At 33.9% G+C, this 12,953-nt stretch overlaps 1 protein-coding gene and 1 long non-coding RNA gene across 5 annotated transcripts; both read right to left on the reverse strand.

Moving 5' to 3' along the window:
• Window positions 1-1,290: 1,290 nt before the first annotated feature.
• LOC104237993 (uncharacterized) lies at window positions 1,291-5,154 on the reverse strand. Its single transcript, XR_713797.2, has 2 exons — window positions 3,915-5,154; window positions 1,291-3,343 (listed from the first exon to the last, which is right to left on the reverse strand). It is a non-coding gene; the product is annotated as an uncharacterized lncRNA (long non-coding RNA).
• Window positions 5,155-9,285: 4,131 nt separating this feature from the next.
• On the reverse strand, window positions 9,286-12,386 carry LOC104237991 (F-box/kelch-repeat protein At3g06240-like). Of its 4 annotated transcripts, XM_009792248.2 has the most exons (3): window positions 11,177-12,386; window positions 9,809-9,844; window positions 9,286-9,687 (listed from the first exon to the last, which is right to left on the reverse strand). In XM_009792248.2, the coding sequence occupies exon 1, from the start codon at window positions 12,292-12,294 to the stop codon at window positions 11,380-11,382; it is 915 nt and encodes a 304-aa protein (XP_009790550.1). In that variant the 5' UTR covers window positions 12,295-12,386; the 3' UTR covers window positions 9,286-9,687; window positions 9,809-9,844; window positions 11,177-11,379. The 4 variants fall into 4 exon arrangements, with proteins under 4 accessions (XP_009790550.1, XP_009790549.1, XP_009790547.1 ...); XM_009792247.2 differs by lacking the exon at window positions 9,809-9,844; XM_009792245.2 differs by having other exon boundaries at window positions 9,286-9,844.
• Window positions 12,387-12,953: the final 567 nt, after the last annotated feature.

Below are 12,953 nucleotides of genomic sequence, written 5' to 3' on the forward strand. Positions count from 1 at the left end.
AGATTTTATCTTCCCATTTCCAAAACCTACATGAACTAGGTTGTCAAACATAATTCAAAAAGAACATTTAGCTAATCATTATAAAACTCTAAACCTGTAGATTTCATAATTACACTAAACTTAAAAAAAATAAGAAAATTGAAATTAAACAACCTTAGGCCTCGGACATTTATAGATTTTCTTCCAGGGTTATATGGAGTAGACGAAGTGAAGTGGTTGGTTATAATGCCACAGCGACACCTAATCTGTGAGGAACGGCTGCCTTGTAACATTTATCAACCAAAGCTACGACGAGAATGAAGAAAAGAGAAATTTTGGGAAGATTTCAGTCGAACCCTAAGTTCTCCGCAATGGAGTGTCTTTTGGGGGAGAAGAAGAAGACGTTGGGTTACGGGTCAAAATTTTAGGAGTGAAATTTGGTCAATCTAATTTGGGAGAAGAAGAATCTGTTAGGTTTTGGGGCTTTCAACTTAATGGAAAGCTGACTTGGCAGCTGACTTAGAAAAATGGAGTGGGTTAGCTACCACATCGACCATTCGTTAGGGTTAGGGGCAATTACATCAACTTTGTTAACGGTAGGATGGGTATTGAACGTAAAATGAAACGGACGATAAACGTATATTATTTCCAATAGTACAGGGGCAATAATGGCCTTTTTCCAAAGTTTAATCTATTGTACATGATACTCACCTTTTTTATTTTGGATTTTCAACTTACACATAATATATAATAGTTATTTCTGTCTTTTAAATAACCTGATAGTGTATAAGTTTTTTAAACTTTATGCATATATAAGTTAAATCGGCTTATTGCATAGTTTACTCTTTCCAATTTGATTGCACTTCACATTATGTAAAGAAAGGTCTATGTGTTAGGTATGTGCTAATATATATATTTAAAAAAAAAAATTGTAGGTCGGAGGGCAATCACGTTGTGCGTATGAGTAAGTGCATCATATATTGGCCAATGTGACGGAGAAGAAAATGATAGAGAAATTCAGCACGGTGTTCATTGAACTTCTATAGTATCTAATGAGTTGAGCTTTATGATGATCATATAGAACACCAGCATTTTGAAAAGGCTTGAAATCAGTTAATTTTATTTGATATCGTTTTTGTTCAGTGAAAGGAAATTAAGGAATGAAACATGCATCTAAATAGCTATGGGTAATCCCATGAAATTTCATGACAGTACTGTGCAAATAGGTAATCCCATGAAATTTCATGACAGTACTGTGCAAATAGGTAATCCCATGAAATTTCTACCTCAAAAACTACATACTCCGTATCATTAAGTGCGCTACTATCCTGCTCCCATTTATTTCTTAAACTTTATGTTCAATTAAACAACATCACTATATAAATGAAACAAAGATCTGCCATGAAACCTCATTAATTATATCCTTGCTTTTCTAGCTATCCAAGACACAGCTGAAACTAGTATTTTGTCCAAAAAATGGAGATAAATCTGGGCCATGCTTTTAAATCTGGTGTTGAACAAGCTCTTTTGCAATAAATTAGCAGTAAACTATTTCTATTTTGCAACAAATAATACACCTATGCAACAAAATACACCTATTCACCTTAACTATGAACTTTGTAGATGCGATGCAGGTCATTACCAACTGAATAGAAGACTCTGGGAAACCATATCCTCTCAGAGCTTCCTCAATAAACTCCCAGCTGACTATGTTAGAGGCCTTTCTTAGGTCTATTTAGATCGGGTGAGGTGTCTTAGCAGATCACGGCAAATCATAACATTATGCACCAGTGTCTCGCCTCTACAAAAGCTGCCTGGTTCTCTGCTACTATTGGAACAATTGTGCTTTCCTCAATCTCTTACAAATCATCTTGGAAATGTATTTATAGATAACATCACAACCTGCAATAGGTCTGAATTGAGCTGCTTTCTGAGGCACATCCATATCCCACACTTGGAAAGCAAGAAACTGGAAACAGTTTAAGGAGACAACTGTTAATACAGAGTTAGTTATAACACAGATTCAACAGGAGATCAAAGAAAGGATAGATCATTTGAAGTATTCAAAGAAAGCTTATAGGAGTAATTTTTCGATTCAGAAATTTTTGGTTCTATTTGTACATTATGCCCCTTTACAATTTATAATTTAAGAAAACGACCGTTTTAGATCTCTTACCTATAAAAGACATATCTCTTATGTGTAAAAGTAAATCTTCAATGTGTAAAGAAAGATGTAGGGTCATAAAACTAAAAACAAATTTGTAAAGAGCCACAAAACCCATTGATCCGAAATTTTGTAGCTAGTATGTTCTGTTGGAGGCTTGAAAGATGTTAACACCCTTCCTAGAAGGTGGTTACATATTTTAAGTGCTCTATAGGTGTATTATTTTGAGGTGTCAATTAATGAAAAAATATATAAATTATTTGAAGTGGAAGCATAATGTCTTGTCATATTAAGCTGGTAACATCAATGTTTTCTTTTTCTTTTATAAAATCTATTACTTCTGTGCTATCGTTCCATCATATAATCTAACTTAAATGCTAGCCATTGTCATCTAGTACTATCCAAGATTCAAGGTAGCCAATTGCATGTTAAGTTTCTACCCTGTTCTAGTGATCTGTAACATTTTCCAGCCAACAACAGAAAGAAGAGAATTAGACAGTTCTTTCTAATAAACTAAAACATAGCAAAAATACAACTTTTGGTACTGCAATACAAAGGGCAATATTGCTACTTTCACATCAACAAATAATCTCAAATATGAGGGTTTGCTAAAAAGGGGACTTTTCTCCTGCCGACGCTACAGTACTGCTTCTATGTACTTCACCATATACAAACAACAAATGCAAGTCTTCTGTCGAAACAAATTTTGTTCCTATGCAAGCATATGAACGGTGCAATTGTATGTGGCATAACAAGAAACCGATGTAAAGCCATGAAATGCTGCCCTTTCCCTCGACTATTAATTCTAATTAATTAAACCAAAATTTTCAGGGGAGTTGGGAGAGGGCAGGGGGATTCTTCAGGCTACAGGTTCATACACTATGTTTCGTAACATGATAGCAGCTTGAGAAAGAGGACAAAGATGTATCATTGATACTACTGCAGAAATAGTTACTTATCAGAACGGCAAGCATAGTTTCTCTAGACAAAGCAAATACAGCGGCTTTTGAATAATCTACAGGAGAAAGAGGAGAAAGGTGGATAATTAGCAAATATTTTTTCCCTCCCCTTTGATTCCCCGTTGATCCCTTTTTGTTGGAGCTATTGCTCTTTTGGTGACTCGAACCCACAACCCTGGGATTGTAGGTGGTGAGTGCTGACCATCTGAGCAACCCCTCTCATCGGCAAATAAGTTAAAACCTGAAATTAACAGCATATTTCTGCATCAAGAATTCAGCAAGTATTCGCTTTCTAAACTTCTTATACGATAAGTAATACCAAATCCTGATCTATAAAGTCTTTAGAGTCTAAATCAAGGAGATAGACAATATAAACTTCTTCTCCAGAATTTAAAGCAGCTAGATAGCAGTTTTACCCTCACATTGCTTTAAAATGTAAAGCACAGCAGATGAGCCAAAAATAATTCTAGATGAGTTACTTTATTCTCAGATTAGCTCATGATTTAGAGAAGAGATGAAACATTTAACACTTCCTTTAAAGACAGCATATGCTCAAAGTTAAATTACTCTTCTTATACTTCACATTACAAATCTAATAAACTGGAAAACAAGTATTATTTTGCGAACCACTGTATATTTTCAGATAAAGTAATCACTGTATATTTTCTCCAGGAAGGAAGGATTTTCATACAGAAAACTCTACGGGCAAGTAGCATTCATTTTACCGAATCATATATAGGGGACCAAATTCAAAAATCACACTAAAGATTATCAAAAATGAACAAGAAAACGTGAAAATGTCTTTGTAATACCTGGATACAGACAAGCATTATCCAGACAATCATTTCGCGCATCAAGCATTATATTGACCCTCGGTTCCATTGCCAAAGGAAGGACAGACAAGACTTTCTATGAAGGTTCGAGTTTTATACAAAGAAGGACTTACATCAACTATCAGATCCCACAACTCATTCTCTTTCATATTGTAGAGAACCAACTTTTCTTCGACATCCATTACAATATCATCATCAGTCATTGAACACAATGGTGTCCAAAAATAATCATGTAAACTCGGTGCCATAAGCCTAAATATGGTCCAAGACTCCTTAACCCCATAGTCTTCCATCAAACAGATCGTGATTGTGTCTACAGTTAAATTGGTGAACATGCAAAGACGCCCTCGAAGAGCCACAAGTTCAAACAAAGAGTAATTGTAATCCATAGAAGGTACTGGCACCTCCAAGAATTTCTCATCACTTAAATGAAAAGCAGCAATTACACATGACTCATCAGAAGTTTTACTACTAGCCAACCAATGAAAAGCCCCATTTACCAAAACCCCAGAAGCAAGGTCAGTTACTGAATGATCATAAGGAGAAATCTCAAGTCTCGTCCAAAGACCCTTTCTCACAGAGTAAATATCCACAAAAGTGTCAACTATAACAGTCTCATCCACATCATTATAATAAAAAATCGTAACCACCTTATAATCATCACTAATGACATCGTACCCTAAACCGTACATGCTAAAACTACCCGGCACAGGAAGAGCCAAATGAAAATTTGGAATTTTATGGTACTTTAAGGTAGTGGGGTTGATCAAATATTTAACACCTTCCCTATTAATCGCCAAGGCCAAGCCATTACATGAGCCATCAACACTTACCCAATTGTTTGAGAGTTGCTGAAATCAAGCTTTCTTGATATGGCATCAAAATCATCTTTGGGATTGTGGGTAAAGGTGATAGTGAGAAGAGAACAATCAACAACAATGAGCTTATCTTCTTCATGTTTGTGGGAATGGAGAGCAAGGTGAGCTTTAATGAATTGTGGGTCTGAGAGAAATTTGCGCCATTGCTTTGACACGCACCTAAATTGGCCTATGAACTTTGCAGGCAGCCACAATAGTATGTCAAATATGATTTCTTCAGGTATTTTTGCAGCGTTGTTCCTTGCCATAGTTAGGTGAATTTGGAGGAGAAACTACGGAGTCTCTGAAGTGCGGATTAGGGTTTTAACTAAATGCTTTTGCTAAACTTCAAAGTAGGGGTGGGCGGGCAGTTCGAGTAAGATATAAAAATTTCCGTTTAGATATTGACAATATAATATTCAATCTAAATGATCTGATTTTTTAAATTCGGTTTTGAATTAATTGATTTGAATATTTTGGATTTTTGGTTTTGCACCTATAAATTGATATACTTCTTCTTGTCATAAAAATTAATATCCAAAGAAAGCATTTATGTTAAATGGCGAAATACCTTAAATCACCCCTAAACTTGGCTCAGATTATTAGTAGCATCCCCGAACTATGCTTAGTCTTAATTACCCTCTCAACTTGGCCTTTTGAGAGTCATTACCCCCTAGACGCTAATGTGGCAAAAAATGTGTGTGCACTCACCTGCCATGTAGATTTTTCTACCTATGTGGCATTTTTTTGAAGAAAAATTAGTTTTTTACTTTTTAAGAATATTACTTTTTAGATAAAAATTTTCGAATACAATTTATAATAAAACTTGGATATAACTACATTATTTAGGCTAAATATTTTTATTTGGCCAAAAATAATAAAGTTTCAGTTAATCTTTTTTCGAAGTTAACCTGAAAATAAAGATTTATACAATTGAAATAAATAGTTAAGGCATCTTTAAAGTTATAAAAAATACATAGTTTGAAATTAATTATTTTGGCTATAAATTTTTATATAGCTCTAAATTACTGTGCTCTAATTTTATTTTACTTTTTCTTTTTACAAATTTTACCTATAAAAGTAAAAATACACAGTTGAAATAAATAGTCATTGCATCAAAAGAGGAAATAAAACGAGTGTATAATTGAAGATTACAAGTGCAATTCTACACTCTTTTTATTTCTTCTTTTGATGCAATGACTATTTATTTCAATTGTGTATTTTTTATAACTTTTTTAGATGCCTTGACTATTTATTTCAATTATATAAATCTTTATTTTCAGGTCAAATTCAAAAAAAGATTAACTAAAACTTTATTATTTTTGGACAAATAAAAATATTTAGCATAAATTATGTAGTTATATCCAAGTTTTATCATAAATTTTATTCGAAAAAAACTATCTAAAAAAGTAATATTCTTAAAGGGTAAAAAACATTTTATTTTTAAAAAAAATGCCACATAGACAGAAAAATCCACGTGGCAGGCGAGTGCACCTACACTTTTTGCCACATCAGCGTTTAGGGAGGTAATTACCCTCAAAAGGCCAAGTTGAGGGGGGTAATTAAGACCGGGCATAGTTCATGGAGGATACTAATAATCTGAGCCAAGTTTAGGGGTGGTTTAAGGTATTTTGCCATGTTAAATTACAAAGTTCGTCATTCTCACTATAATTATTTAAATAAAGTATTCGAATAATTAAATCATCATCAAGAAAATACAACAGAGACATTAATAAGGCCGATAAGAAATAGCAAAAGTAAAATCATGTCCAAATAGAAAATATTCTGCGAGTAACTTAGTAATTAATATTGAATATGAGATAATTTATAATGGGTAGGATATCGAACTTATTATTATTTGTATATGGATAATGAACTAAATAAAGTATAAAAAATTCTAATTTTCTAATATCCAAAAATTTAAAGTACCAAATCCAACATCTAATTCGAAATCCAATCCGCAATTCAAAAATTCAAAAAAATCAGATTTCAATTTGAATTTCTTATTTGCCCAAACTATGCTCACTCCTACTTCAAAGAAAGTATATAAGTGTTAGACACTCGATTTGTGATTGCAAGGGTACATTTGCTTTTAAATTTTAGGAAAGGTCAAATATCTAAATTGACGCTTTTAGTTGTCCCCATTTTTAAAGTTGTCACTCAAATATTTTTATTTTATTTAAAAATAGTTGAAGAAGAATTGAATAAAAATACATTTTTCTTTTATGGATGAGATGGTAAAATTTGAGTAATCTCAAAGTACAGAAGTTCATCATTTGTACTCAGTAACAGTCAATGGAAATATTACGGCAAACATTGATTATACGTCATATTGACATGTTTTCCTAGATCAATTCTCTTCGTATTCATCACTTGTAAATGATAAACTAGTCTATGGATATAGAAAATACATTATATTTAAATCCTTCTATGTGTGTCGGGCTCAGGCTCTGGTGGTGGTGATGGTACTGAGAGATTGAGCCAAATTACATGGAGTAGTTAGACTTAGTATATGGGACGAGAACTTGCTCGTTTTATATCCCGATGTTGATCAAATAAGGTTGCTCTAAGACCGAGAACACTAACAAAGCACTCTCTTAACCCCCACTGACTAGCTACTATGCATGTACGCTACCTTGTCTCCACATTGGATCAAGAATAAGATCAAAAGTATCAAAAATCAAAATCGCTAATTCATATAAAGTCATCGAATCGGCTCGATCAACAATCAGAGAATCACGCATTATATGAACATAAATTAACCGACCAGGATCATTAATACAACGGTATAAAACACGATGCCAAGGCATACTCATTGAAAGACTAAGTAGGATATTAAAAATAAAAATACAACAAAAGACTTTCACAACTTTGTTATATTGAAATCAAGTGGCCTTTTCTTGTTGAACTCATTCCTTTATGTTCCAAATTGACTCTAACAAGTTAAGGTAAGGTAGATACACCTGACAGAGAGTTTGCTTGTAGTTTTGAAAATGGACCAATTTTCTTTCTCATCAAATATTTTATCTACAGATTTTTCCGTTAGCCTCAATAAGTTGCCCCATAGGGTCAAGGTCCTACGAGGTACCCACTACTCGGAGGTGTCATTTTATCAACATCTTTCAATATGTGTTCAATTATGTATATGTCGGAGTGTACATGGACCGAGTTGGTTCGATTTTTATCAAAACCAAACCAAACCAACTATATCAGTTTGGATTGTTTCGGTTTTATCGTATTTTTTCGGGTATTTTGTTATATGAATATTATTCAATCTTACTTTGTTAAATTTTTATAAATAAATGTTTAGTAAAAATTGAAAAAGTTGACAAATATATGATCTATTAAAATATTCTTATGGAAAAATTTTCTTAGTAACACATGATAGTTATTTCTTAGTCGTCTAACAACAATTTTACGTTGATGTACACTTTCAAGGTTAATCGAATTTAATAATTAAACATAAAAATAAATATGAATCTATAAAATGATATGTTCTATTTAATTTTAAATTTTCGAAATACCATTTCAAATTCGAAAAAGATATAAGAACTTAATAGATCTTACAACAACAACAACAACAACAACAACATACCCAGTAATATCTCACACTGTGGGGTCTGGGAAGAGTAGTGTGTACGAATACCTTACCCCTACCTTGTGAGGATAGAGAGGATGTTAGGAAAGCATAAACACCACATTAATGAAAATATAGACAAGAAGGAACAGTACCAAAAAGCCATATAAAAGCAGAATAAGAACAAGACAACAAGGTGATTTAATAGATCTTGACATATGAATATGGAAGAACAAAGAGATTGACGCATTTCACTAACACTTGATAAGGAAGTGATTATACAGCCCATTATTTAAAGTTAATAAATATGGAGCACTTCATATAAATTATTACATCCCATAAGAGAATCACAAATATGTTTAGATATTCTTTAAAGAAAATTTTATAAAAAATCTTAAAAGTATATATAAAAATTATATATTATATATTTATATGTCGGTTTGGTTTGAATTTTTTTACTTAATACCAAGCCAAATCAAATCAATTCCTAATCGAATTTTTAATCGATTTGGTTTAACATTTCAGTTTGATACGGTTTTCAACCCCAATGTATAAGTTAAGCAGGGCCATGTCGTCGGCTGCCTATCATGTCTTCCAGTTTTTGGCAAGGCAAAATAGATGTTGAGTAGGATATGACGGAGAAAATGTCTATTTTCAAAAATTGGAAGAGAATTTTTTATTGTTAACACAAAACTGGAGGGCGAAAATGATTTTCACCCTTTAGATATTGGGTTTATAAACCTAAATAACCTCATACTCCATCTGTTCTACTTTATAGGACTCTCTTTATCGTTTCTTAAGAAAAATGCCATCTATTTATATTTGGAAACTCTTTAATGTTAAACTTCTTATTTTACCTATTCTAGTGGCAACAGCACACCAGGAGATAGGTGATTTGTAACATCTTCCACCAACAGAAAGAAGAGAATTAGACACAGGTATTTCTGATAAGCTAAAACATAACAAAGTTAGAATTTTTGGTACTGCAATATAAAGGAAAATGTTGCTGCTTTCACATGATAGGAAAACATAATGTAAACCCTCTTGTCAAATGAGCATGCATCATTCCAATGTTGAGAAACTTAGCGGAGATATAAGCATTCGACAAATAAATCTTCAAGTTTGCTCAAAAGGGGACTTTTCTCCGGATGGTGTTGCAGTGCTTGTACTACACCAGATACAAACCACAAATGTAAGTCTCTCTTGAAAACTCTCCGATCATGGTGATCTTTCTTCAGATGTGAAATCATAATGATTGTATAACATCATACTGAAGAAATAACACCCTTGAGATAAAATTATTTAGAGATTGAGGCCTCTGCACAAACACAACATTGCATTCAATAGAAGCACCAGGACAGGTCCAACAACAACATACCCCATATATCCCACATAGTAGGATCTGGGGAGGGTAGTGTGTACGCAGACCTTATCCCTACCTTGTGCACCAGGACATGTCCGCGGAAACTTAATTCCTATGCAAGCATCAAAACAGTGTCAATACGGTTATATGTGGCAATTCAAGAAACCAATGTAAAGCCATGAAATGATGCCCTTTACCCTCGACTATTAATTCTAGTTAATTAAACCAATTTTTGCAGGGGCGTTGGGGTTTTGGGGGGACATAGTGTTAAATTAGCATATTAGAGTTGAAATTTTAAGATTCTTATGTTATATTCTCATATAGTTAAGAATTAAGATAATATTATAATGTTTTTATAAATAATACTAGAGAATATAACATAAAAAACTTAAAATTTTAACTCTAATATGCTCATTTAACACTACGTTCATTTTGTAGCAGCATGATCTATAGTCTTTAGGGTCAAAATCAAGGAGATAGACCATATAAACTTCTTCTCCGGAATTTAAAGCAGCTAGATAGCAGTTTTACCCTCACATTGCTTAAAAATGTATAGCACAGAAGATGAGTTACTTTATTCTCAGATTAGCTCATGATTCAGAGAAGAGACGGAGCATTTAACACTTCCTTTCGAGACAGCATATGTGCCACCAATAAGAGAGTGTTCCGTTGGTGTTCTCGTGCGACCTTGCTTGGTCAACAAGGGGATAAAAATGAGAAGGGGTAGAGGTAAACCGAGCAAGAATTGGGGAAAGATGATTAGACTGAACATGATACATCTTCAGCTCACCAAGGACAATAACCCTAAATAGGAGAGCATAGGCATTGAAGATTAGCATAGAAGGTTAGTAGATAGTCGAGCAATTTCTCTCTTTTCTACGGGAGAGCTTGGTCCTAGTTTAGAGCACCTTATTTGCTCCCTATTCTCCTTATCAGTATTATTATTAATCAGTTATTATCTTATTATTCAATTTTATTACTATTGTTGTTTCTTTTAATTTGGTTATCTTTACTATATTTACTATCAGTATTTTTCTTTTCTTCAATAATTTCATCTTATACTTTTTACTCTTGCATTTTCAAACTTGTTTTGAAAACAGTTTTCTTGAGCCAAGGGTCTATTGGAAACAACTTATTTACCTCATAAAAGGTAAGGGCAAGGTTGCATACACCCTACCTTTTCCAGACCCCACTGTAAAAATTATTCATTATACTTCTCATTACAAATCTAAAAAACCGGAGAAAAGATGGATTATTTTGTGAACCACCATATTTTCAAATAAAGTCTTCACTGTATATTTTCTCCGTGATAGAAGAATTGCCATTCACAAAATTATATGGGCTAGTAGCATTCATTTTATTGAATCAAATATGGGGACCAAATTCAAAAATCTCTATAAAGACTAAAAATGAATAAGAAAACGTGAAAATGTTTTTGTAATACCTGTACAGACAACCATTTCGCGCATCAAGCATTATATTAACCCTCGGTTCCATTGCCAAAGGAAGGACAGACAAGACTTTCAACGAAGTTTCGAGCTGTATGCATATCAGAACTAACATCAACCCCCAGATCCCACAAATCATCCTCTTTCATGTTGTAGACAACCAACTTTTCGTCAACCTCCATTACAAAATCATCATCAGTCATTGAACACAATGGTGTACAAGGAGAATCATGTAAATTTGCCTAAATATGGTCCAAGACACGTTAACCCCATAGTCTTCCATCAAACAGATTGTTATTGTGTCTTTACTTAAACTGGTGAACATACAAAGACGTCCTCTAAGAGGCACAAGTTCAAAAAAAGAGTAATTGTAATCCGTAGGAGGTACTGGTACCTCCAAGAATGTCTCATCACTTAAATCAAAAGCAACAAGTACACATGGATTATTAGAAGTTCTACTAACCAACCAATGCAAAGCCCCATTTACCAAAACCCCAGACGCAGGGTCAGTAAGTGAATGATCATAAGGGGAACTCCCAAGTCTCTTCCAAAGACCCTTTCTCAAAAAGTAAATATCCACAAAAGTATCAACTATATCAGGCTCATCTATATCATAGTAAGAAAGAGCAACCACCTTATAATCATCATTAACAACATCGTACCCAAAACCATACATGCTACAGCTATCTGATACAGGAAGAGCCAAATCAAAATTTGGAATTTTATGGTACTTTAAGGTGGTGGGGTTGATAAAATATTTAGCCTCTCCCCTACGAATCGCCAATACCAAGCCATTACATGAGCCATCAACACTTAACCAGTGGTCTGAGAGCTGCTGAAAATCAAGCTTTCTTGATATGACATCAATTTCACCTTGGGCGTCGTGGGTAAAGGTGATAGTATGAAGAAAATGACTAGCAACAATGAGCTTATCCACTAGATGTTTGTGGGAATGGAGAGTGAGGTGAATTTTGATGAACTTTGGGTCTGAGAGAAGAGAACACCAGTGCTTTGATACACACCTAAAATGACCTATGGACTTAGCAGGCAGCCGGGTAAATATGTCATATATGATTTCTTCAAGTATTTTTGCAGCAGCATTGCTGTTTGCCATAGTTGGGTTTGGAGGAAAAACTGTAGAAGCACCTAAAGTGGCGTTCTTTGACTAGGGCATTTTCTGCTCCTGGGCTGACCTCAAAGAAAATTGGGGAGGAATTCAAAAATAGCCAGATTTATATGCATAGTTTAAAAGTAATCGAAATTTAGCCACGTTTCATGTAAAGATAAATTTGAGCGAAAATATTTTTTAAATCCCGAAAAATACGTCAGTATATTATACTGGAGTTCCAGCATAAGTATGCTTGAACTCCAGCATATTATACTGGAGTTTCAGGATAAGTATGTTGGAACTCCAGCATAATATGATGAAGTTCCAGCATAAGTACACTAGAACTCCAGCATAATATATTGGAGTTCCAGCAAGTATAATTGTCAAGTATAATATATTGGAGTTTGGAGCACAGTTGTTCTAGTCTCCAGTATATTATACTGGAATCAGCAAAGTATACCGGTCCAGCATAATATGCTGGAGTTCATACACAAGTGTACCGAACTCTAGTATATTATGCTAGACCGGTCTCTGTTGCAACAAAATAGTGGCTATTTTTCATTTACTTCGTAAACGCTGGCTATTTTTGAATGATCCGAAAATTGGCTATATCGTGCTATTTTTACCGAAAATTGGAGTAAAAATAGCACGGGCTAGCCAGTTTT

The sequence above is a fragment of the Nicotiana sylvestris genome, chromosome 1 (assembly GCF_000393655.2).
Source record: "Nicotiana sylvestris chromosome 1, ASM39365v2, whole genome shotgun sequence".
NCBI lineage: Eukaryota > Viridiplantae > Streptophyta > Magnoliopsida > Solanales > Solanaceae > Nicotiana > Nicotiana sylvestris.